The sequence below is a fragment of the Vanellus vanellus genome (assembly GCF_965231255.1).
Source record: "Vanellus vanellus genome assembly, chromosome: Z".
Lineage (NCBI taxonomy): Eukaryota > Metazoa > Chordata > Aves > Charadriiformes > Charadriidae > Vanellus > Vanellus vanellus.
In genome coordinates this window covers 60113637-60141260 of record NC_138908.1, presented here as the reverse complement: position 1 = coordinate 60141260, position 27624 = coordinate 60113637, and the positions used below count along the sequence as shown (strand labels likewise).

Sequence of the window (27624 nt, the reverse complement as noted above, 5' to 3'; positions counted from 1 at the left end):
ACAGAAAAAAATAATACAGTGCATAAATGAAGGTTAGACTTTATAACAGAAAGAGATATGAGTATCTAGTAGGATTTCAGTCACTTAAGGATACATACCAAGCTATCAGGATACTAATGAGAATTTAGTATTCTACAAAGGGTGCAGGCATCAAAATTCAGTAAGCTCCTCTAACTATATGTAAACATTCCCACCAAGCATCATCCTAAAGCATTTTCTAAGGCAAGCTGCTGCAGCTCACAGCATTCTACCAGCGAGGGTAGATACGGACATGAAGAAAAGCCGAATGGTTTTACAGACACATGGAAGCAGACAGCTGCTATTTGACAAGACACTGAAGCAAGTAAATCAGGACCGGGTCAGTTCTTAGGCTCTTGAAAATGAGGAAGCTTTGACTTGCAAGAACAGAAAAGGCAAAAGGTAACTTGAATAAATGGAAGTTTTTAATTTTAAATAATCTAATAACTTACAGTAAGTGATATTGGCATAAATTAAGCACCAGTGCGTCTGCAACTCAGGATGTATCTCCTAGACTGTTCAGAAAATACATGTACAGTTTTTCTCATTACAAGAGGCATGTGAATATGTGGGCTTTCATGACACTAAGAGGCAAAGTGGATGGCTAGCAATAAGGAGATACTGATCTTATTCAAAGATGAATTAAGAAAATGTAATTGCACCGTAAATTATATTCCAATATCTACTACATATTTAGCCCATGTCTATGGGAACAGTATTTTCAGAGTGTACACAGGGGCACTACAGAAGAGAGTTTATAAATAACAACCTTACACCTGCTACTTAATTTATCTACAAAGTGACACTAATTATCTTAAAGACGGTCAAGTTTGTTGACAACTGACTTGAAAAGAGTTACAAAACCTATCTCCACAAAACCCTAGAGATTGGTTTCCTAACCTATGTGTATACTTCTTACCCAAAACCTCTGTGAGGCAGACACTGGGAAAATGTTTTGCTAAGGTCAAAACAAGAAAATCATTTACACTTTCCTCAGTGGGGGGTGGGGGGTGGAAGTTTTACTGTTTGGATTCTTAAACAAACAAGGCAAGTGCAAAAGCCAACCACTATTGCTAGGAAGGAAAACATAATATTATGTCATACCCTGAAAAAGAGCCCCCAGTAAGTACATCAATGAACTGGAAAATCCTGCGGAGCTAAAAAGTTAAACAAATCAAGAAGTCAACAAATCAACTAAAAATTGCTTTATGTTTGCATCTGCTTTTGGAAACTGTATTCTTTCTAGTTTACGGGAGGCATGCGTGAAAGAAACATTATCCCACCCAAGCATATATTTTTATTAACTACATTCAATTTTCAATAACTGGAAACACTCAGACACTCAAAAAAATAAAATCTGCCCTTCCCCCCATCCTGAGGAATCAGTTTACACACACGCATGCACACATATAAACATTAACATATCTGTTTCAAGCAAAAGCTTTTAAAAAAACTACGTAAATCTGTACTTGTAGTTACAAATACAATAACAAACCATATTCTTGGTTTTGATAAAAACAAAAGTTTGTCTCTTTGAGTGCAAATCATGCATGAAAGGAGGACAATTTTTTTTAAACTGCATATGCTTCACATGCTGCTTCAAATGGCAAAGCTTTGCGTGCCTGGCTCAGTGCCAGTTGACAGCTCAGCTGGATATCAATGCACATTCTGACCCCCCTTGCAGCGTGTCACTTCTGAATTGTTTCCGCAGTAGAAAGTTTATTCAACCTCTCTCTCAAATTCAGTGGACCGACCATCATTCTGCTATTTAATCATAGCAGAACAGGTTATTTTTCTGACAGCACTAAAGCCAGACAGCAATTCCTAATGAACAGCTTGATACAAGTGGAATTTCGACTGTTTTAGCCTCAATTAATTCTGCTGTCAAAACAAATGACTGCTTTTAGTGTTTAGATGTTAAGCTGCATCACAAAGGTCAATTTTGTATGTACACAAACATATAAGCAATCTTTTTCTTGCTATCATCTGATCCAGTGACATGTTTATAAAGAAAATTTCAAGCTTTCAAACTTAGAAGCCAGGAAACCAAAACATATTTTCTCAACATTACTGTTTCTAACACTAACTTCTCAGTTTTATTGCCTGTCCAAAAAAGAAAAGTGATTTTATAAAAATATAAGGAGAATTTTATTTTTTCCCCAGAAAAGGACTTCTTATTGTAGCTTTAAAAGAAGAATTTAAAATAAAACCAAATTAAAGCATATCCTATTTGTAGGAATGCAGACTAAAGATGAATGGCTGTAACCATCTTTGAGGTAAATAACATATTTGTGATAAATTTATCATGCTAGTAACAAACTACCATGGATTGTGGATTTGGTTAGCTCTACTTTTCCAAAAAGAGGAGAAGGGACAGTTGTGTTTTACAACTGGCCTGTTAACAGGCCAATCTGAGGAAAAATATTGAAATAATACTGGTAAAACTGTTTCCTTTAATCTAATTCTACAAATACGCAGTTCCACCACAAGAATCACTGAATTTCTGACTACTCTTTGTTAAATCCTCAGGATTATATATCAGCCTAGCTCTAGAGATGCTTAAGACTTGACCAAATTCTCCTTTTTTTTAAAAATTAGTGTTGAAAAAAGAAAACTATAACATGGTGACAGTACACCTTTTGAAAAAAGAGAGTTGATAGTGGCAGCATAAATAATGACAATTACCAGTAGCAACATATGTAGCACTTCCAAGGAAAGTCTTTTTATAGATGAAAAACTTAACATACAATGAGACCATCTACTAAAAAAGCAATCAATTCTAACCCTGATTCTGTTACCAGGTTTCCAGCCCTGCACTCAGTTCACTGGATCAAAGGAAACAATATTCAGACCCCTCTGGTACTGTGGGTACAAGCTCTATGAATACATCAAGCACACTGCTCTCAAGGGGCAGTATTTCCATCTGGCTTACAGAGCAAAAACAAAGCAGAAAAGGATCATAATCTGAGCAGCTTTAAAATAATTATCAAATAAAATGTTTATCTGCAGCAAGGAGAGATTTTTTTTTCTCTAAACTAAAAAGGTGGCAAATGTCTTCAGTTATAAAGAAAATTATTTTTTATTGCTCAGATATCACAAGAACTTTCAACAAGCTACATTAAACACAGACCCAAGCCAACGTTCCAATTTAGAGATCCAACTAGCCCACACCACCTGAGTATGACAACACTGCAAATTTCAGCTGCAATTTATGACAGCATGAGGTCTGTGAGGAGCAAAACTAATGTCAGCTAAAACACCAATCTGCAGAATGCTATGTTCCCCAGTCCCATTCTCCACACCACTCCCAGCCCCTTTTCTCATCCTCTTCTACTCTTCTCCTGCTTTATACTTCAACTTCACCCCGTATGTCCTTTCTGGCTGCATAAACAATAGGATGTGTGATGTGGCTGGTTTCGAACTATCCACAGGCTAAGTGGCTGGCCAGCGTACTCACATACATACAAACACAAGCTCAGCTGTCTGCTGACTCTCCAAATGAGTAATTTACATCATTACAACTGCCCTTCCCTTACATGGCATGACTAGTTTGGGTCCTTCTTCTCTACAAATTTTCATTTTTATAAAGTCTTTGAAACCTCTAATTTTCCATCAAACTGGGTTGAAAGTCTTGTGAAAGATATATGGGTGTGTGAGGAAAAATACTAAAGAAGCAGAAGAACTGCATAAGCCTAGTCTATAAATATAACTATCTGTAACAAATGGCTCTGGCTGACTGTATGGTGCGTGATTCACCTGCTGAAGGCAGACCATGCAAGTATGCAGTCATGAAAGAAACACACAGACACATTCAAGTAGTTTTCTTCTTAAAGAAGAGTCAGCTAAGATTTTGGAACACCAGACATTGCAAACGTAGCCCTCATCTTTAAAGCCTGCTTCAAAGAATCATGTCTTTGTAACAGTCACACATTGTCCCTGTAAACCAAGAGGGGTATGGTTTCTCACTGAAGTTCTGAACTTAAACCCACATTCAAGACATTTAATGGGACCTGTTTCCCAAAAAGAAAAAAGAGAATAATACATTTTATAGTATCCAGATTTTTTCAGACAGAAAAATCTTTTTTCAGTTAGACAAAATCCTCCCCATGTGAATGTTTTTCTGCTTTGTTGTGCTTTGAAAGTGTTTTCCTATTTACTTGTACAGAAGATTCATTTTGTGGGGAAAGAACAAAAGTACACATGCTTAACCACCTCTTCACCCCAACTGTAAAATGGGAAGTATTAGTATATGACAGTTGCCACACATGCACCATCAATAAGCAAAGAAAGTCAATGTGAAATTCTTCCTAGTGTGCTTTTTCTGCAGCTTATGGCAAGTACAAGACACTTCTTTGTGGGGGAAGAAAGTTGAAACCACAGGAATAACATTGAAAGACATGTTATTAAGGATTACCACAAAATCTCTCTTTCCCACATTTATGCCCAAAGAGTTCCTTGGAGCCCAAGACAGTATAGGTTTGACCTTGAAATATGTCTCAGCATTTAAAAACACAAAACATGCATACTATTATCCAATATTACCCATAATAGTATCCAAGTCAGTGGTTGCAAAGGGGACAAATGCATGTAACAAGACCCTGATTTTCCACTCCCGTCTGTTCTTCTTGAACCAAGCCATCAAATATGACACAGAACTACACAATCATCTGAAGGATTGTATCAACTATGACAGTAAACCAGAGAGGGACTCTCTAAAACTAAATTACCAAGGCTTAGGAAGAAGTTTAATGACAGTAACAGTGTTTCTTATACTGTTTTTCTAGATATTCCCTTTCCCCTGAAAAAAGCAATCAATAGAGAAAACTTTTCAAAACAAATTCATTTCAACATTAAATAAAGCATTTAAATTACAAACCCTATTAATAAAAGAAAGGAATTTGAAATTTTATTGTTATGGTTAAACCTGGGCTTAGGTCTGTGCAGCTAGCTCTCTTAGCTACTGCTTAGACATTTTCCTTTTTCCTACCCTCATACTATTCAGGCAACAGGTCAAGGGGTACCCCACTGTACCTTACATTGCCAAAACGCAGACAAATCAATACCCGTCATGTAAAACGGAATTACTGACACAGAAGGCCACCCAGGTGATCTATAACAATTAAGACAATAAAAAGATAATTAAGACAAAACAGAAAAGATCCTGCACTTCCTGAGAACCACCATGGACACACAAGGTCAAAAACAAGTCAAGTGAGAATTCATTTTTAAATGTCAGAATAAATATTTGTGTTCAAGAAACAGTATGACATACAGACCTACTTGACCAGACAGTGAATTCAATGCAGAAGTTGTCCAATGGTAGTTTCTCCTGGAATAATGTATTATCATGTTGCAGTATTATTATCGATTAAATTCTGAGCTAATGATAAGTGGGACCCTGTGCAACACAACTTAGCAACCACTAATACTAGATAGACTATTATATGCAGAGTTTAGGATTTATTTCATTTTTATTAGAAAGGTAGTCTATTAGACAAGATAGGTGGTTTGGGGCTTGTTTTTAAGTCGGATTTCAGCCTCCTGTCTTTGCTTCCCTGGTTTAAAACCACATTTTTCCTCAAGAAGCTTGTGTTACAAGACTTAAGCCATTGCTCTTCTCTAACATTGCAGTCTACTAAGAATGAACTACATGTATAGATGTTTACAAATAGGTTTCCAAGTCTTTCCAGATTTCAGAAATTTTCATTTCTTGTACGCTTTATCTTCTGTTAGAAAAAAAAAGAAAAAAAGAAAAGAATATACTTCCTTCTAATTTTGCTAAGTACGCTTCTGGTGAAAATTTCATGTCTGAAAAGACCATTTACTTATTGGCCTAGTTAATTCTGTCCAAAGAACATTATCTATTTTAAAAGAAAAATAAATTAAACCCGCCAAACCTTTTCCTCAATACTAATTCCATATAAGGTTATGCTACTTCATGTAACTAAAGTACAGGTTTTGTTAGCATAAACCACATCTCAATATGTTATTTCTATTCTCAGGTGTGTAAAAGCTCTTTAATAATTTTTGTTATTATCATAGAAACACCTATGCTGCATTCTACTGCATTTTCTGATGACTATCACCTAATTAATATCTTTTTCCTACTTAAGTTACTGAAATGGACATTGCTTTGTTCCCACAGCCCTGAAAAATTACTTGCCTGAGGCTGCAACTGTTTTTATTTGTTTGTAGCAAGAAAATTCAAAAGGACCCAACAGTACTTCATCTTACTGAGTGTCCAAGCTCATTCAAAACCTGGCTTTTGCCCTGTTGTATCTGCAGATGTCGTCTAAGGTATTTTCATCAATGCTACTAGTCTTCCATTTGCATTAAGAGACTTTTTGAAAAAAACGACTCTCCAGAACACTAAAAACAAATAAATCACAATCTAAAACAAGTTTGCAACTTAGGCATATGTAATTATTAAAAGTCTATGTGGGCTGATGAGACTTCCTAAAGTCCACATCAGCTCTGGCAGGTTTGTTGTTTATGCAGGGACCCAATTTTTGCAGGTAAAATAAAACAGACATCTAGGACAGATACATTTGTTGGTACAACTCTTGAACTTAGTTTCTTCCATTAACTTCTGAAATATAGCAATGGTCTGCCTTCCTTTACGAAGAATACTTTTCTGAATCCCTTGGATACTGTCAGTGTTGATAAACTCATTCCTCAGTCTCTGTGTAGAATTATGTGTGGGCACGGGCTTTGAGAACCTGACACTTCAGGCTATTTATGCACCTAATCATAAGTGTTGGCAGCATTAAAACATTCACAGTATTTACAGAAAATATAAAGAAAATCATTTGTAAGAACATAAAATAAATACTTGCTTTGTTGCACTTCCTTGTGGAAAAGAAGGTCAAAGATGTCATGCAGAGCTGTTCAAAAATCAGTATTAACCATTTTCAGTGTTTATTTCAATCTACTTTGTTGCTGTTTAGTGTTCTAGAAAAGCATTTTTATAAATGCTATGAACTATTATGTTATCAAACAAACCCATGGAAAAAATAAATGCCACACCCAGCACTGTTTCAAGTCTTTCTCTCAAAGCAGAGTTCATTATTCAAGCACATAAAAAGCTAGTAGCTTTAATCAAAGCAAGCTTCAATAATCCATGAACCTTGTTTTTCCTCTCAATCTCTGGGAAAGGACTAACTTGTTTCTAAAATCTCTTAGGAGTAATACAGTTATTCTTAACCCCTTTTTTCCTGCTTTATCCTGTTCATCTTGTGCATTTCTTGATTAGATATAAAACATGTAGTTTAACACAACCGGCGAGCACAATGCATTTACAGTATTTGCACTAGCTTCCCAGTTGTGGTGCAGCTCACTTTAATGCTTTTGCATTCACTTTGGAAAAACCACATAAGCAGTACAGTCCATAGGCATTTAGGACTAAAATGCCCACATAAGCAACTAGAAAAGACCTGATAGCACATGATAAAGTCACACCAAACTTTGCACTAATGCCCCATCACCACCAACAGACAGCCACATAAAACATTATTCTAATCAAATAATAAGAGCTCAACTGAGTTCACTGAATCAGAAATCATTTGAATTAAAGCCTAGGTAAAATTTCTTTTTAAAATGTTTACTAAATTGAAGCTTTAATGCTTTGTGATTCCGGTAACAGGCAATGCTGGCGGGATTAATGAACTTGTAAGGAATCCAGATAAAACTGTTTTCCTTGCCATCCAAATAGTAAACATTACAGTTTATCAACAGTTTTGTAGCCTGTGAAAAGTCCACATTGCTTTCAGCAGGAATGCCATACCTAAATAAACCATTATTTTTTAAGACTTCAAAATACAAAATGTGTTAGCTCTCCAGAAAGAGAGGTTCCAAATGTGTTCCCTCAGAACAGACAAGGATCACCAGCACATTGACAAGAATGCTAGGACATTTTTTTCTGATATGTGCTACCTTTTGAGGCAGTGGAGATTTTGACATTATCGATGTCCTAAGTCACTAATAATTTTCTCAACTCTGGACTACTCGATAGCCTTCCCAGAAAGAATTTCAAAAGGATAAAAAAGAATAATCCTGAATTAATGTCTCCATTTGACATTTATGACCTTAAGCTTTCCCATGACTGGAGTTACCAGAAGTCTTGAGACATTTTTTTCTGCATGGGCAGATAAAGCAAAATAGGTTTCAGCAGCTCCAAAAAGCAACAGACCAAACATTTTTTTCCACCAGCATTACTGATCAATTACTGACCAAACTGCCAATTTCTGGATTTTGCGGAGGGAGGAAATGCAGTAGGAATTTTACATCTGTCCTTTATGGCTATCTGTGGAAACGCCATTTGATTAAAAGGACTTACGCTATTATTCCTCATATCTAAAAGGACAAGGGGGACAAAAGTCAAATGCTTTACTATAGATGCAAGGGCCAATGACGGCTGATCAACAGCAACCATGGATAATAACCATTGTAAAGTACTTTTTTTTATCATTTAATCCATAGAGCTGACAGATTGCAGGCACTAATTTTACCATGTTTTAAAAAATACAAACTTTTTCTAGCCCCTCCATAAAGTTCAAATTTATTGGATGGATAATGAAAAGAGAAGAAGTATTTTTAAGGGCTTGTGTTTTCCATAGCCCAAATTCTAGATGCTTTTACCGGTACACTTAGAAGATACCTTGCATGTGACTATTCCTCTTTGCCAGATCTTCTCTGCTTACTTGTGTGTTGCAGCTGCAAAACATGTTCTGGGTTATAAGATGGATCAAGCTAGCACAAAACCAATGCATTTGTTTTTATTGTCAGTAAAAGATGACCCAGTGCCTCTCTTACACTGAATAATGGCACAGCATATGCAATAATTGCCATCTGCTTATCATTGTTTTATTGGAGGGCTAAGGAGCCAGCAAAGACTATGGCTTTCCATTTTTGTCTGTATTACCATAAAAATTTTTATTTCCTCTTTATTAAATTTTTAAGAAATAATACAAAAGTAAGAGGAACAACTTCATAGATTAACAACAGCCACTAACAATGACACCAGAACAAACTAATGATTTGGCTTTTGTTCCTGTTTTTTTGGACAATGCAGCACAGCTGAGTCTTCTTATTTGGCCTTCAAGATACCTTCTGGGTAAACTGTGTAGTGGACAAAAACTAATACAGGGACAAACACACACAGTTAGTTCCCCACATACGAGAATAGGGCACAGTAGTTCAGTAGCTAAAATTTAAAAATCATTCATGACCAACTACAGTTACATAGGCATTCACTAACACCTTCAAAAACATTAGATATTATCCTGCCAATTTCAGACATAACATCTAGGAAGAATGTGACATTGTACTTCCTAGCAGTTTCTACTTCACGTGGCATCAACTTTTCATACTGGAACAAACAATTTTTTTAATAGATTATTAGAAGATTGACAAAATAAAGCTAGAACTCATTGATATGTTGGACAGCCATTAATCTGCAATAGACATCATCTCTGTTATTGACTTTACATTTACTTTGGGTGGAAGAAAAGCAGACATTTTCTGCCACACAATAAAAGAATTTTCCAAAGAACAGGGAGCAACAGCCTACCACAAACAGAAAAATGATTCATCAGAAGTGGCCAACAAGTTTTGAAGAACACTACAGGACCATGTGAGTGACAAAAGCATCTTCCAACCAATGGTATCAAACCTCCTATTAGAACTAACAGCAGGAACATATCATAGAATAGTTTGGGTTGGAATGGACCTTCAAAGGTTATCTACTTCAGCACCCCCCTGCAATGAGCAAGGACATCTTCAATTAGATCAGTTGCTGAGGCCCCATCCAACCTGGTTTTGAACACTTCCAGGGATGGGGCATTCACAACTTCTCTGGGCAACCTGTTTTAGTGTTTCACCACACTCATCAGAAATTTTTTTTTCCTTTTATCTAGTCTGAATCTACCCTCTTTTAGTTCAAAACCATTAGCCGTTGTTGTATCACTACAGGCCCTAGTTTCTTGTCCCCATCTCTCTTCTAAGCCCCCTTTAAGTACTGAAAGGCCACAATAAGGCAGAAAAGCCAGGAGGACTGCATGGATGACTGAGCTCCTGGACATGACCAAAAGGAAAAAGGAGGCCTATAGGGAGTGGAAAAAGGGCCAGGTAGCCTGGGAAGAATACAGAGGAATCGTTCGAGCAGCCAGGGATCAGGTTAGACAAGCTAAAGCCCAGATAGAACTAAATCTGGCCAGGGACATTAAGACAAACAAAAAAATCCTTCTTTAAGTATGTCAGCAAGAAAAGAAAGATTAGGGAAAATGTGGGCCCTCTCCGGAAGGAAATGCATGAACTGGTTACCTGGAACAGAGACAGACCTGAGGTACTCAATGACACACTGCCCATGATGCAGAATGCAAAGGCGAGGATTGGGAAAATGGAGAACCGCCCACTGTAGATGAAGATCAAGTGCGAGACCACCTGAGGAACCTGAAGGTGCACAAGTCCATGGGACCTGATGAGATACATCCATGGGTCCTGAGGAAACTGGCAGATGAGGTCACTAAGCCACTAGCCATCATATTTGAGAAGTCGTGGCGGTCTGGTGAGGTTTCTGCCAACTGGAAATGGGGAAACATAACCCCTATTTTCAAAAAGGGAAATAAGGAAAACCCAGGGAATTATAGGCCAGTCAGTCTCACCTCTGTGCTTGGCAAGATCATGGAGCAGATCCTCCTGGAAACTCAGCTGAGGCACACAGAAAACAAGGAGGTGACTGCTGACAGCCAGCATGGCTTCACCAAGGGCAAGTCATGCCTGACAAATTAGGTGGCCTTCTACGAAGGGGTTATGGCGGTAGTGGACAAGGGAAGATAACTGATGTCATCTACCTGGACTTGTGCAAAGCATTTGACACTGTACCCACACGACATCCTGGTCTTTAAATTGAAGAGACATGGATTCGACAAATGGACCACTCAGTGGATACGGAATTGGCTGGACGGTCGCACTCAAAGAGTTGCTGTCAATGGCTCGATGTCCAAGGGAGAGCAGTGACAAGTGGCGTTCCTCAGGGGTCAGTACTGGGACCTGTACTGTTCAACATCTTTGTCGGTGACATAGACAGTGGGGTTGAGTGCACCCTCAGCAAGTTTGCCGATGGATACCAAGCAGTTTGGTGAGGTAGACATGCTGGAGGGGAGGGATGCCATCCAGAGGGACCCGGACAGGCTGGAGAGGTGGGCCCAAGCCAGTCTCATGCAGTTCAACAAGCCCAAGTGCAAGGTCCTACATCTGGGTCGGGGCAACCCCAAGCACAAATACAGGCTTGGTGGGGAATGGCTGGAGAGCAGCCCTGAGGAGAAGGATCTGGGGGTGCTGATTGACGGGAAGCTCAACATGAGCCAGCAGTGTGTGATCGCAGCCCAGAAGGCCAACTGGGTTGCAGCCCAGAAGCCCCTCCTGGGCTGCATCAAAAGAAGTGTGGCCAGCAGATCAAAGGAGGTGATTCTGCCCCTCTACTCCACTCTCGTGAGATCCCACCTGGAGTACTGCATCCAGCTCTGGAGTCCCCAACATAAGAAGGACATGGACCTGCTGGAGCGTGTCTAGAGGAGAGCCATGAGGATGATCCAAGAGCTGGAGCACCTCTCCTATGAGGAGAAGCTAAAAGAGTTGGGGTTGTTCAGCCTGGAGAAGAGATGGCTCCAGGGAGATCTTATTGCGGCCTTCCAGTACCTAAAGGGGGCCTATAGGAGAGCTGCGGAAGGACTTTTTACTGGGGCATGTAGTGATAGGACGAGGGGGAATGGCTTTAAACTGGAAGAGGGCAGGTTCAGATTGAACATCAGGAAGAAATTTTTCACTTTGAGGCTGGTAAGGCACTGGAACAGGTTGCCCAGAGAGGTTCTGGATGCCCCGTCCCTGGAGGTGTTTAAGGCCAGGCTGGACGTGGTCTTGGGTAACCTGGTCTAGTGGGAGGTGTCCCTATTCATGGCAGGGGGGCTGGAATTTGATGATCTTCAAGGTCCTTTCCAACCTAAGCCATTCTATGATTCTATAATAAGGTCTCCCCAGAGCCTTCTCTTCTCCAGGCTGAACAACCCCAAGTCTCTCAGCCCGTCCTCATAGGAGAGGTGCTCCAGCCTGCTGATCATCTTTGTGGCCCTCCTCCGGACCCGCTCCAACAGGTCCATGTCCTTCTTTCCATGGCCCCAGAGCTGGATGCAGTACTCTAGGTGGGGTCTCACCAGAGTGGAGTAGAAGGGGCCTCCTTTGACCTGCTGGCCACACTTCTTTTGATGCAGCCCAAGATATGATTGGCTTTCTGAGCTGTGAGCGTACATTGCCAGCTCTTGTCCAGCTTTTCATCCACCAGTATTTCCAAGTCCTTTTCAGCAGGGCTGCTCTCAATCCATTCATCCCCCAGCCTGTATTGACACCAGGGCTTGCCCTGCACTTGGCCTTGCTGAACCTCATAGGCCCAATTCTCTAGCTTGTCCAGGTCGCTCTGAATGTTACAAATGATTCAGAGAACACATTAAATTCTGACCTGAAGCCTTACTGGTTATTGCAGGTCCTGCCTGTTTTAAAATGTTTCATAGTAAGCGATGTTTTTTTCAGTTAAAATTAAAAAGATTTGCAACTGGATGTATGTGGCTTTTTTTACACTGAATGAAGTGAGAAAACAAATAACGAATACAACTTCTTCAAAATACTGTACTACTAAAAACTGTAAACGAAAAACTAAACTAAAATTTAAAAAAATATTTAAAGTAAATTCAGTAAGTAGATGAAAAAGCTGACTAGATAAGTTATGTAGGAGGCAGCTAAGAAAGAACCATTGTAAAGAAGTCCATAACTGAAATAAAAAAAAAACACACAAAGCATTAATGCTTGAAAGAACTGCTATTTGTACTAGAAAAGGTGTTAAAACTCTAGAAGTCCCTGTACATTAAGAATTCTGGTGACAGAAATTAGCCACCAGAGGGAGCCCATATAATCTGGTGCAGAGGACATCACTGTACAAAGAGAAACTTCAGATATACTAATTGCCTACATTTAGAAAATGGTACTGTAATTTTTTTATAGTCCATGCAATAGAACAGCCCTCCTCAGCACTTCATTTCAGATTGGTTCTTATTTTTACAGTTATAAATGAAAGCAAGTGAACTCTGCTATGAAGACCTATAGCTAGAATATACTGAAATAAGAGAAAATACTTCGTCATCCATTACCTTTTTAGTTTATTTTGTTAGCAAAATTCAGTTTTTCAGAAAGCAGCCCACTATCTAACTTAGTATATTAGCCCACAAATATGGAAGGGAGAAGGCCTACATAGTCCTGGGGAATATTAAAGTATTTCCTTCAAAAATATTTAGGCCTGGAATCTTAAGCAACAGTGACATCTATAAGATTTTTTTGTACATTTGTTTTGTCTGCCAAGTCGGTATCATATATTACATTGAATATTTAAATTTATCTGAGGAGCCATCTCGTTCTCCAGCCTAATAAATACATCACACACAGAAAGACTTCCAATGTTTGCTCCATGAGTTTAAATACCTTTCTATTAAGAACAGTTCTCAAATGCAGAAAAATATTTTTTTAATCAAGAAAAAGTAGTCCTCACCACACTAGATGTTTTGATTTCATTCTTAGAAGGCTTTGCCTTCCAAATCTTTGTAATTGTCAAAGCTGTATGATTCTAAGTTAATAAAATGAATACAATAGAAGCAGTAACCATAATTGACATCACTAGTGGTCTGTGTTTCTCGTCTTTGACATTTCATAACTTCTTGTGAATTTGTATTCTTTTACTGCTGAATTTGCCTGTGCTTTCACTCTGCACCGTGACTGCTTTACAAAGTTGAAATCAAGACAAGAATTTAACACTGTAAAAGAAAATTCAAGGTGCATACATTTCCACACTAAACACACTATCTTTCCTCAGAATACTTTGCTATTAAAAGAGTTGAAGAAATGAAATTTCCTATGCCAAAAGTTTTTATTTGACCCCAGAGAATACAAATGGGCTTTGAGCAACTCTGTAAAGCAGAAGATAAGTAGAGTGTGTATAACTTCTCCCACTAAATTAAAAAGTGTTACTTTTCTTATGATTACTATGTTGTCTAGCAAAAAACCACACTAGTAACATGGATGAATTCAAGTGCACAGTGCTCTTGGGTATGTTAGCAAGGGCCTTTTTAACCCAGGGAGTCAGAATCATAAATGTAAGATGGAGATCCCTGACCATGGTATCTTGGCAATAGCTGGTCAAAGAGGTCTGAATTCTCGCGTGTCTTTGTCACACCAAATGTACTTGAACCCCTGAAGTTCGTACTTTTTTTTTCTTAATCTTTGCTGAAAAATTGCAAAATACACAGGAAACATCTTAAAACTGTTCCATATACAATCTTACCTCAGCCCACTCAGGTATCTACATTAGTGGATCACAGAAAGAATATGAAACAATGTTATGTTAAAAAGACCTCACAGAGGCATTGTAAGATACCTAGTCATCATGTTTAACAATTTAATATAAATTCTCAAGATCTACTCTCTTATGTACATCCTTGCTCTGAAAAAAACCTCCGTGCTTCTATACTAGACGACAGAGATGCTAGTCAGGATTGAGTGCTGAAGAAAACATAAAAGAGTACTACTGAATTCCTGTATTCACACACCTAATGTCGGTGTATTCATTAAAGCGAACTCTTTATTTTTCCTGTAATGCTAGATACACAGCACTGTGAGATTGTCTTTTTATGCCAATCCAGGAAAGTCTTATACACCACACCAAATAAGCAGTACTTTCAGAAAGTAGTACTCAGTTTGCTGCCGAGTAAAGAAACAATCTACATACAATCTATTAAAACAGATAATTTTGTAAGCTAACCAAATAAACTGATGCAACTTTTCCAACAGTTCAATAAGCAGCTTTATAAACATCTGTTCTGAATATATCCATAAATGTATATTAAATAAAGTTTTGAAATATAATTTATGCAGAAACACATAGCAGACAACACATAGTTTGTGCAAGAACCTTCAGTTCCTTGACAAATTTCACTGATGTACCACAGAACAGTATAGTTTATAACTTTCCTTTAAGGTCTGCATAGAGGGACTCAGAGCTATAAATTGCGATGCTTTATGAACACAAATACTACACTTACATAATAAATTGTGTAATCAATTTATACAAATCATTCAATACAAAAGCTAATGAATTCTGAGAATTTGAAACTGTAAGTACATTAAAAATATAACACATTAAGAAATAGGGGTTTGACCTTTTATTGGGAGTGGAAATCTACAGTTTTAAAATTAACATTTCCTACTCTGTTATTTTTAATCTCTTACCAGGTCTTTCCTTGCCAGTTCCTTTTGACTCAGCAAATTTCTGTATTAAACTCTCAACGGTAGTATTTGTCATGTTATTAATAAACTCTTCGTGCACCTTCAAAAAAACCACACCACACACAAAATGAATTTACAGAGCAGTAATTGAAAAGAATGTAATTAACTTTAAGAAGTAGTTTTCTCTACAGTTAAAGTTCAAAATACTTCCCTCTAAAATACATTACAGGGCTTCCAGAGAACAATAGGCATTTGATCAAGGGAATTCTTTCTTTGCTTTAGTATCAGCAAGTGTGTGTCCAATACAAATACAAATTTAAGAAAGCAAGAATACAGCTTGATGATGGGTCTAGGATTTACTTCCATTTCTTCCACCTAAACGACTTGTTTATATATCATTTTCTGAATTTTTCAGCAACACGCCCCACTACAATGTCAGGAAGACAAGCAGTCTCTTAAGCCAGCACCAGTTAAGGGTGTGAACTGTTCCTACTGTATTATCACAGCTCCCACCTGCTTGAGCAAAAGCATTACTGTTGCAATGTTTTTGTTCTGTCAAAGGAACAACCACATGTTGTTAGTAAGTTTTTCCAACATGTATATATTTTAGAAATAAATAGCATGACTCTTGTGACTATCATTCATTAGCAGAAAGCCTCAAAACTGAGGAAAATAGTGTACGCAAATAAAATTACACTTCAGAACACCCCAAAATTAAGGACTAGTTATAAGGATTATTAATAAAACCAACTTACATATAAAGAAAAGACACTATAAAAGCTTCTGCTACTGAAGATCTTTTGCTCGTAAAACCCAGAGTATAAAAAATTTGGAAACTTTTCAGAGTGATATAATTTCAAGTTTTAGGCAAAGAAAAACACAAGTATCCCAACCATGTGTGAAATAAGTGCTAATTTAATATCTATGGAGCAGAACTTTGAAATACACCAAAAATTCTTCAACTTGTCAAAATATTTTGTTTTCTGTTAAGAGAATATTTATTTAGACTTATTCTGTACATTTTGCAATGCTGAACTTATAAATGCAACAGGAAACCATACAAATTTGAGCTTATGTTGAATTTACCATCATTTGAAATGTGATCTTGTAATAATCACAGACACAGTAAGAAATGTTCCACTTAATAGTTAAGAAAAATACGTATCTTAATCCAAACAAACAAATGATAATATAAAAATTACCTCTCCTATTTGTAAATGAATTTCTTTTATGGTATTTGACAATGATTCTATAATCTCTTTCATACGAAGGAGGTGTGTTTCCTCAATGTCTTGAAATTTCTGTAAAGCAATACAAGCAATTAATCATAATGAAAATATTTCTTAAAATACTAAATCTTAAATTTTAATAATTAAATACACTAAATGGAAAAAAAAAGCCAATCTGAGATATTTTTATTATGGTAATTACAATGTTTAAGAAAGGCAGGTGTGGAATTCACAGTTATGAAATAATGTACTTTAAAATATATCCTTTTAGAATCATCCGATTTTATCACTTACTCCTTAAAATTTCATCTATCTTGATTTTTCAAAAATCTGACCTATTTCTACCAGAAGAAAATAGGGTTAAAGGGTGTTTTAAAAAAAAAACCAAACTCTTTTCTCTATTAATGAAAAGTCTTGTTTTTTCATCTAAATCCAGAAATCTTATTTCTGCATGTTTTGCACTTCCTTCTTAGCACCCTCTCCTCCTGCTCATAATATACACATGCTTTCTCTTTTTCTAGCTAAATTTATATCATTTGCTTCTTTAAATATGATTAATTTGTTTGATTTTTAAACTCACCATATATAATTTTTGTAGTTCGTTCCATTTTACCCAGACTTCCATCTGACAGCCATTTTAAAATAACTTCCAATGTTTTCAATGACCCCCTTTCTTAGCCACAGATCAGAACTAAAAATGTCCTCATCCTCCCCAACAGTCAACCATAATTGTCTTGAAATCTTTGTTTACTCCTGCTCTTTCCTAGTTCTCTTCCTATTTCTGCAACTGCCCTTTCAAGTGTGTCCAAATTTTAGAGCACCACTTAATCCTCTCTCCAATTTGCACAGGCTTCTCTGAAGGCCATCTCTCCACATTCACACCTCCTGCTACTCCGATTCAAAAAACAAACTCCACACAGATAAGTCAAATATCTATAACTTCTAAACTCTCAGTCTTTCTTTTGCCATATTGAAGTACCTCTCTAGCCATCAATCAAGAAGATTAAAATTATTTTACCATTCTCCTTTAAACTCTTCTCTATAACCAATATCAAAACAGCTGGCCATTCAGAGATTTTTTTTTTTTATCTTATGTTAGTGAAAAGCATCCCTCTCCCCCAATTGTTTCCTTATTTCTTGTTTATTGTTTTATACTTAAGATTTAAAGTCTTTGAAGTAGAGACATCTTGGCCTTGTAGAGGGCATAATACAAAGAGGTTCTGATCAAAGAATAAGGCTAGGTAGTATAATACAACCACATCATTCATATCCCAGATATAACAATTAACCAAATTGTTTATTTTCACTTTTGAAAGATCAGTCCATTTAAAAAGATGTACTGAAATGAATCTGTAATGTTAATGACCCAACAAATGCAAGTCACTTCTTAGTGTTTCAAGGTACAATACAAGTAAAAATCATCAGCAAGATTTTTAGCTGTCAAACTCAGTATACACAGCTTAAGCATTACTCCTTTTTATAAACATATGTTTTCCTGTAAGTTTTATAATGTGTTTTAAAAATGAATTATTACTTATTCTTGAATTTTATTTATATGCAGGCTGCTCAACAGCAAAATCATCCAAACTCAATTCTACTCAGTTCTAGATAAGACAGAAGACTTGCAAAGAATAATTTATCACCTTCAGTTATTTGATCCTTTCCAATAATTGACCGTGCTACGTGATTTTAAAAAAAGCCTCTAGGAAGGTGTAAAATCTGACAAATAAGACATCATGTTTTCTTAGCAAAGCATAACAATTGCATAATACAACTACAGGTTTACTCAGAAGAATCTTGCAACACGAGGTATTTCTGTCAAATCCAATTTCTAAACAACAGTGAACTGTATTTTCCTACTTTTGTAATCAGAATAAAAACTTTTGTATTTATCACAGCAAAAAAACATAACTTGCAATTCAGGATTAGGAAGATGGTACATTTCAAAATTCAGCCTCTCAAAATCATATATCACAAGTCACTTCACTTTGAAAATTTCAGGTTAGATAGTAAATGATGAAAGAGGGAAAACACGTAAAATTTACGCAACAAGATCAGTGGAGTTTAACTAAGAAAAGAGGAAAGCTAAGTGAGGACATTACTATATGATTACCTAGAATAACGCCACAGCGATTCAGGAAGTTTGTCCTCAGAAGAATAGTATGTGAACACAGTAAGACAGGTTTGAGCTAAGCCAACTGATTTTGCACTGAAACAGCTGAGAATGCTCACACTCCTCATTGATTTTGGTTTCAGAACTAGTATATTTCAAGTTAAATGTACTCTAAACTAAGATAACCTAGGGTGTGCTTCATATAGAAATGGGTTTCCACATAGTCATGGGTGTTGTTGTTTTTCCTGTTGCATCATCTTTAAAATAGCCTTCCTGCAACCAAGCTTTAGATGCAGCTATACTTAAATTCCACAGATACTACTTATACTGGCAAAATGGCAATTTTCACTTCCAGTGTGGACAGGTATGGAAAGTTTCCAGGTGTCCGTTATCACATAAGTGAAAATGCAAATTTTAAGTTAAAGAGTTGCAGTTAAGGAACTAAGAGCATTTAGACAAGTGTGGTTTGAAGTGAGAGGTAACTTTTGTAGCCTTTTTGTATTGGGAAAAAAACAAACCCAAACCAAAAAGGTCCTAACTGTCCTCCCCCAACCCCACCTCCCCTGCCCCTGAAAAAAAAACAAACAAACCACCCCCCACCCTCCCCCAAAAAACCCACCAAAACCAAAGCAGCCAAAAAGCATGGTGAGGTTTTCCCAGATGTAATATCCAATAGAGTAAAAAGATTTTTTCTCTCTCTTCACATGTCAGCCTGGTTTAAACACAATAATATCTACCTAATAGCACAAATAAGAAAGCTGAACAAAGAGCACCTTCATATTCTGTCTCTTGATACAAAATAATCTGTTACTTTTCTCATTCTTTTGTTGTAGTGGATTGTTTGAATTGATTTTTTTTCAGTACCTAATGAAAAGCCCAGCTAGTTTGCTTGCTGAAAAGCCCTACATTTTCCTTTGCTAATTCACCAACAAAATCCATTTCAAATACTCTTCAAGTTTATCTTCTGTCAGTTCCACAGGAGAACTCCTTTTCATTAGTCACAGCTTTCTCACTCACTGGGGACAAGTTTACAGTGCAATTTCACAAGGCCATCTTACTGAAGTCATATTTGTTTAATTTATTCCTATTGTTTCAGAGAGCAATAATAAGTCAACTGCTATAAACAGTATCTCTTTCTAGTAAGGTAAGGAAGAGACAGCAGACAGCTTTTGTGAAACTAAATGAAGATTTAAAGGAACCTGACTGAACTTGCTCTGCAGTGGATCAGAAGCACTGGGGGTTTAGTAACTTCCAGATAAAGGTAAATAACAAAACAGGGCAGGAATTTCTTGATCCAGAAGACCCATACTTGTACATGACTTGAGACAAATAAATGGAACAGGTCAGTATTTTTTCTGGTATTACTTGATCTCTTTGTAGCAAAAGGTGGGGTCTACAGTAAAAGTCAGGCTGCACTACAATTTATACAAACCTCACAATGATGGAGTTACTGGAACACTTACTGAGCAAATACAATAGTTACATTAACAGGAACACTAAAAAAAAGTTACCATTTTAGGTAGCAACAGTATGTGTTCACGTGTCAATTTGATTCCACCTACTCTTATTTCTGGAAAGTCTCCAGAAGGAATGTTACACTTCAATAATTCTTTTGTTGCTATTATATTATACTTGTTTCCAAGAATTGTTTCAAGATACATATTAGTTAAGTTTAAAAAGGTTACCTAGTCCCAAAATGCTCAAGTGATTGTAATCACAGATGCCAGTTCCAATCCTAATCCTAGTCAAATTGCCTAGGCATAACTGATATGCAAATATTTTAAATTACAGTGGGAGACACACAGTGCTAAGGCAACAGATGTAAACGTGTAAGGTGGACACATATGCAACTGAGTCCCGGTCAGTGTCACCCATTAAACCAGCTTAAAGATGCCGTTCTCTACTCTTGATACCACACTGTGCCATCCCAAATGCTTGTGTGATCTCTGAATAAACCAGACTACAGGTCTCTTCTGGGTTAAAGCCAACCTCCTTTCATACATTAGTTTTAGCCGGATTAGTACTACAAGGTAGTTCCTTGCAAAAATAATTCACAGAGGAAGAAGCATGGAAATAGAACAATTGTTACTCCTGAGAGCAATACTAACTTAAAACATATATTGAAAACACAGCTTCACACATCAGAGATGAGAGAGACAGTACAACAGGCCTTATGGCCTAGACCATGGTACCCATGAATTTTTCTGTTCAATTTTTATTTTTAATAAAGCCTTTTTATACCACGCAGTAGCTGCAATCATCACTGTTTTACACTTCACAAAAAAAAAAAAAAAAAAAAAAAAAAAGTCACAGATATTTTAAAAGGAGAGAAAACCTATGTACATAAACAAATTTAACTCACACTGAAAAGAAAAGCACAGGGAGTACAGCTCCTTCAACCAGAATCAAGTCAGGTTAATGCACAACAAGGTGCCTTCTGCAAACTCTTCAAGGAAAGGTTGTCAAGACTCCTAACATAACAGTCATGCTAAAAGCAGAATTTTGCAGTAGCATGCCTGCACTTCTTTGTTGCAAATGCCTGGAATGGGGGGTGGGAGGGAAGACTTCTGGTATGTGATATATGTGGTGTGGTATCCTTTCTCTAACAGCTGTGTTGAGTATCTATTCAGAGATGAACTAGATCAAATTCTAATGAAGTTCTCAAAGTAGGAAAGCAGTTTACTGTTCAGGATAGGGCAGTTTTTTACATGTCAGCTTACACAATCCCCATGCTGTGAAATCTTAATTTCCAAGGAGTTAAGGAAAAACCTAACACTTTCTTACTTATATCTTAAAGATACAATTATGACTGAATCTACCTAATAATTCCATCTATGCCTAAAAATTAATCTTTGAAATTAATGAAAAGAGCAAAGCATTTTCTACCAGAAAGAAAATTCCTGTCTTATAAAAGCTTTACTACACCAAGAGACATATACAAATAAATATGCCAACCGGTCCTCAACTAACTACTAAAAGCAGAAATGATTAAGTTTGCTCTTTGAAACTTGGGGCAGTGGAAAAAAGTCTGCTATCAACAGATTTGACAAAGCACCTTTAAAATGTACAAGAAGCAGTATATGCATAATACAGAGAACTTGATATCTTCTGAAATACAGATTTGAAGTCTTTAAAAAACCCCAGAAACTTGAACAAATGTAAGGGCTTTTCTCAACCTCAGGTAAACCTGGGAAGATACTTTAACAAGCTGTAACTAAAGTGTTTTGCTGGAATGATAATGAAAAAAACATGATGGATCCCAATAATAAAACTCCTACAAATGAATTCTGGGTGCTCAGCAATTCACAGGATTTCCCACATGATCACAGTGCTTCCAGGAGTTCATTTTGTTTTCTTCCTAAAAATTTCTGCAAAAAGTCTTTCTAGAGTGCTAGTGCTCAACTGTGTAATTCAACTACAGTGCCTTCATGACATACATGGTCAGTGTTTGCCCTTCAAACATACTACTTCTGACATTATTGTTCATATCAGTTTCCAAAGGAGATCATTCTATCCTGAACCAATTTTTCAAAAGCCTTGATTTCATGTCTTCAGAGATGAAATAGCATATATTTATCTATTTTAAATACTATTATTTATAACACTTACCTGTGCCGTTTCTGTCATTTTAAGTTCAAAATCACATTTAAATGCAGCATATTTCTCCACATATAGTTTATAGGTATCTGTAGCCTTTTTTGATTTAACTGCTGCCTGTAGATCAGTACAAAAAAGTGTCAAATATCACACATACAATCTGATCCAAGTTTTTTTAAGTCACTACAAAAGGAAAGCCTAGGATGATCTAAAAAAAAATATTCAGGGGCATATCAAAACAGTGAAGTGTTGTAACAAAATTTCACCACCAAAGAACTCAGATTCAAGCCCTTAGAGATTTCTATTTAAAGCTGTACACATAAACCACATAAGAAGGTAACAAAGCAATTACCTCACTTAAATGCCTTCCCCTTATCAGCAATGACAAATTTATAATATACTTATTTCGAAACCAAATTTGTATTGCTGAAGTTAACTAATTAGCTCTTGTCAAATATTTAGATCTGTAACAGAAAAACAGGAAGAAAGCAGGGTTGGAATACAGAGCACACAGTTATTTGTGCAATTCTGAAAGAGTCTGTTGTAAAAAAAAACCCAAGGTGGTGCAGTTCTCTGTTAGAAATGAAGGAAGAAATTCAAAAGTACAGGTGTTACATCAATGGAAATTTTAAGATTAAGAGACATTTGAAAATGAAGTTAATGCAGAACATACTGATGGCCATATTTATGCAGCTCAGTGTTGTTTATGTTGTTTTATGTTATTGTTTTGTCCTTTTTGGCTTTATAATGTATTGATTTTTATTTTCATTATTTGTTGCTAATAAACTGAAATAATCTTTCTGGGAGTATAATATTCTTAAAAGACAAAACGAACTACAGGAGAATCCCAATATTACATGGAGAACAAAACTGAATGAATCGATTGTTTATGGTAGAGAAAAAGTTATTTTCAAAGATTACAGCATGACACACATGAAATAGAGTTTTCCAAAACTTTGATATTCCTTCTATTTCTAAGTTATAACCAATTAAAATAAAAATTGTCCTGAACATTCATTATGCTGAAAGGACAAGGTGCTCTACCAACACTTGCTTTTAAAAATAATTAAGACTGCTTTGCAATAAGATGATTCCAAACTTGACCACTGAAAAGGAAGGAAATGCCAAGTTAAGAGACTTCAAAACCAATTTTTTTTTCATAAAGCATTATGTAATTGAAACCCATATACATGGGATTTTGACAAAACCAAAACATTCTCTGTCTCTTCTAATCATGTTCAATGGTGAGCAGAATCTGAGTGTTATGTGCTGAAGAGCATCTGCAAAACCCAACTACTCAGCAGGACAGACAAAATGATAAAACATGTGAACATTGTATTATTAACTAGTAATCTATTCTGAAAACAGGATGTGTCTATTCTCAGGTGCAGCAATTGCTAGAACTCTATTTAGCAGATTTACAGTACGTGAAAGAATAAGGGTCAGTCAAGAATTTTTTGTCAAGTCACCATAAATAGAGAAGTTCACATGTCAGAGAACAACAGGAAATTATTACACAAGTTAACACTAACTTTCATGAAAATCGCAAGGTCTCAGATACCTCCTCAGATTCTTTAATACATTATTTCTTGAAATATTTGGCTTTGTAATAAGCTCTTAGCATATTGGTGCAGATCCCCTGCTTTCTGATAAAGTAGTTATTCTGTGATTTTGATAGAAAACATTTTTCATGTTGTGCTAAAAGTAATAAACCTATTCTTTGCCAAAGGAAAAATAAATTAATACATTTTTGTCACCATATTTCTGAAATTACAAGTGTAAATTTGAGTAAGGACATGACTGAAGAGATGGGATGGTCACAGTTACCTGCTCCCACTGGAAACATTTTTTAAGTACTTGCAGAGCATCCTATTATGGCTTAATTGGTCAAACAGAAGTATCATAAAACATTAAAAAATAGCCTTCATGCTTCCTCTTTCTCCCTTCTCATGTAGATATCAGTCAGACTGAAAATTTTTTTGTTTCCAACTGAACAAGGATAACGTTACATCTTAAAACCAAGCCTTTCATCAAGTCAACTTTTCCTACTGAAAAGTTTCAATCTGTTTACAAGAATTCAGAAAAACTATACTTCAAATAGACTGGCAGGAAAACATTTGCCAACCCACATACTTCTGATTCATATCTAGAATCCAACATTAACTGTCATTTGAGACAGAAGCTAGGAAAAAAAGCTAGATTTATATCAAAGGTAAAACAATTAGAACATGGTCAACAGGATTACTTTTGTCATCAGTGAAATGACAATAACCAACTCTACCTGCTCCATCAAGACAGCAGTATAAAAGGCACTAAGATCACTCTAACAAGAATTGAAATGGAAACAGGCAGAGGAATGAAGATTTAAAAAGAGAAGACATAGTTAGAGACAGGGAAACGACCATTTCCTCTACTACTTAGTTTCCTGAAAACAGGAAAAAGCTACAGTGACGTCAGCAGGTTGAGGGAGTTGATCCTTCCCCTCTGCTCAGCACTGGTGAGGCCATACCTGGAGTGCTGTGTCCAGTTCTGGGTTGTCCATTGCAAGAGAGACATGGACATACTGGAGAGTGTTCAGTAAAGGGCCACTAAGATGATGGAGAGACTGGAGCATCTCTCCCATGAGGAAAGGGTGAGAGAGCTGGGACTGTTCAGCTCAGGGAGGACCTTTTCAATATATAAAAATTACTGAAGGGAGGGTACACAGAAGACAGAGCCAGGCTTTTTTCAGTGGTGCCCAGTGACAGGACCAGAGACAATGGGCACCAACTGAAACACAAGAGGTTCCCTCTAAACATCAGGAAATGTTTTTGGTGGTTTTTTTTTTTTTCAAACCTGAGCCCTGGCAGAGGTTGCCCAGAGAGGTTGTGGAGTCTCTGTCCTTGGAGATATTCAAAAGCTGTCTGAATGTGGTTCTGGGCAACTGGCTCAACGTGGCCCTGCTTGAGCAGCAGGGTTGGACAGGATGACCTCCACAGGTGCCTTCCAACCTCAGCCATTTTGTGATTCTGTGAATGGATCAAACTTTCCCCTAATCCAAGGACAGTACTAAACAAAACTTCAATATATTCATCCCTTGGGTTTTTGGTGTATGAAATTGGAACCTTTTAAATTAGCACAAAAGAAATGTTAACTTGTTTTATTCTCAATGGAACAGATTTCAAATACTCATGTAATTACCTACTTTGTCTCACTGAAGGGACAACACAAAACCTCCTACCCGTAATTCAATAACAAGGGCATTGAGTGTTAGCCCTTTCTTAGCATTTCACTTAGTAATACAAGGTGATTGTGTTACTGATTGACAACACAATGTATGAAAGTAAGATGTCACAGAACTACCTTATCAACTTCTCTCTGTGTTGCTCCTTCCTTTTTCAAACGTTCTTGTTCGACACACTTTGCATTGTAGTTTTCCTTTGATTTCTGTAAGGCCTGAGTGATACTTTGAATATTTTGCACTGCTTCCAATGTTCCTGAAACGTCTTCTTTAGTCTGCCAAATATCACATGGTTGTCAAAACCAAACCATTTATATTTTGATGTTAACAAGTCATTGGACATGCATAAGAAAAAAATTATAACCTTTTTATAAACTTTGATTTGTTCATCTCCATACTTGTGAACTTCTTTTATTAGCTCCTGTAATCTCCGCACAAGGTCCAAGTGACAGCTTGCTAGTTTTTCTGTTGAGGTTTTGAAAACATCCCAAACTGGTGCAAATGTCCTAAATTGAGGAAAATAATATTTAATCTTCTTCTGGATTTTTCACTTTTAGTATGACTTTTTTATTTAATAGTGCTAAAGTATAATTGATAAATTTACAGAAGTTTACTTCTGTTCCTAAAACTGAAACAAGCAAAAACCCCAACAACTGCTAGAAATTCTTATTACTGTTACAAATGTACTTGGAATCCTATCTACGAACTTTTCCATGTTTTATGTTTTACCTGTATTAACTCTATTGAGTAAAACACATTAAAGGTCACGTAATCTTCTCTATCACCAGCACACAATAATGCCAAGTGGTATTCCTAAAGATGATGCAAGAGCAGCTTAAAATAATTTCAGATGTAGAAATATTTTTACATGTATACTTGAATAGTACAAACAAATCAGAAATTATTAGGTTAGTTAAGTTTCTAGTTGTCTTATTATATCATTACAGACACAAGATGCAGGAAAAAAATATCAGCAAAGATGGTCTGCCATGAAAAGGGATTTACTGATTAACAGAGATGAACCGCATGGCAAAGGAAGGTGGCGGGCCTGTTCAGATTCAGGTTTCTATACCAAACGGACTTCTCCATCTATTCTAAAGATACACTCCTACCTCAGTTTCCTGGTTAATGCTGCTGAAAATTTAATACTATACATAGCCTTTAAAGCACTGATGTTCAAACTAACATGCAGATACAGCAACAGATGGTATAAAATTATCTACTGACAAAAGCTCCCCACATTTCTAGTTGTAATTACTACAAATAAAAAAAACTTAGTCTCATTTAAAGTCTGAGTTCTCATTGGCATAATCTTTCTAATGAAAAAACACCCATTATTCCTTCCATTTTTTAAAAACATACCCGCATGTATAAAACTTTCATTAAACTATGGAAAAAATTTATTGAAAAGTCTCACTCTTAATATCTCTGAGGACAGAGATAACACTCCAGAAAACAGAAATAATAGAAATAAATAAATTTACTGCCCCATTTGCGGACCATATGCTCTCTCTTCAGAATAATTACCATAGCCTTGGAAGCAGAGAATAAAAAGTTACATTCTTTATTATGTCTGCAAAGAACTCAACCTTAAACACAGAGGAACAGACAGTTCCCCAGTGTTTGGGCTTTGCTTTTTTTTAAACTGTGAATAAAGAACTGTACTGTCTTTGTTTTTGTTATAGCTGCATAGTTTGCATGGTTACTGAAAAACTAAAATCGCTTTTAAAGGTGGCTAAGTTATGCTACCTTCAACATCAATAAACCATTCAGAATCAAACTTGATTCTTAACACAGATGCAGTTATTTATGTATGTACACTTACTTACCCAAGTTGTGTGTAATTGCTCGCTGATTTGGCTAGTTTTGTCATTGACCTTGAATATGCCTCCTCTATTGTAGCCCTGTCAAAGAAAGCCATCAAAAGCATAATTGAAATGTTGAAGATATTTGAAGACAGATGAACATGCATTCTAAAGGTGCAAAACAGAGGACGTTTTACTTTAGCTGAAAATGACTCCATGTTAATGACTCCCCCCCCCACCACCACTATATGCAAAATCATAGAAGTATATTTTTAAAAAATAATCTAAGAACCCTGTGAAAGAACCCTGTTCTGCAGGGAA

General features: G+C 36.5%; 1 protein-coding gene across 1 annotated transcript in view; it reads right to left on the bottom strand.

Moving 5' to 3' along the window:
• FCHO2 (FCH and mu domain containing endocytic adaptor 2) overlaps positions 1-27624 on the bottom strand; it is a 95208-nt gene that overhangs the window by 48976 nt on the left and 18608 nt on the right. Inside the window, exons 3-8 of the mRNA XM_082497907.1 lie at positions 27328-27402; positions 25863-26004; positions 25621-25773; positions 22291-22395; positions 16542-16640; positions 15343-15439 (exon numbers count right to left, since the gene is read on the bottom strand). Of these exons, the coding sequence (XP_082354033.1) occupies positions 15343-15439; positions 16542-16640; positions 22291-22395; positions 25621-25773; positions 25863-26004; positions 27328-27402 (671 nt within the window). The remainder of the gene's footprint in view (positions 1-15342; positions 15440-16541; positions 16641-22290; positions 22396-25620; positions 25774-25862; positions 26005-27327; positions 27403-27624) is intronic.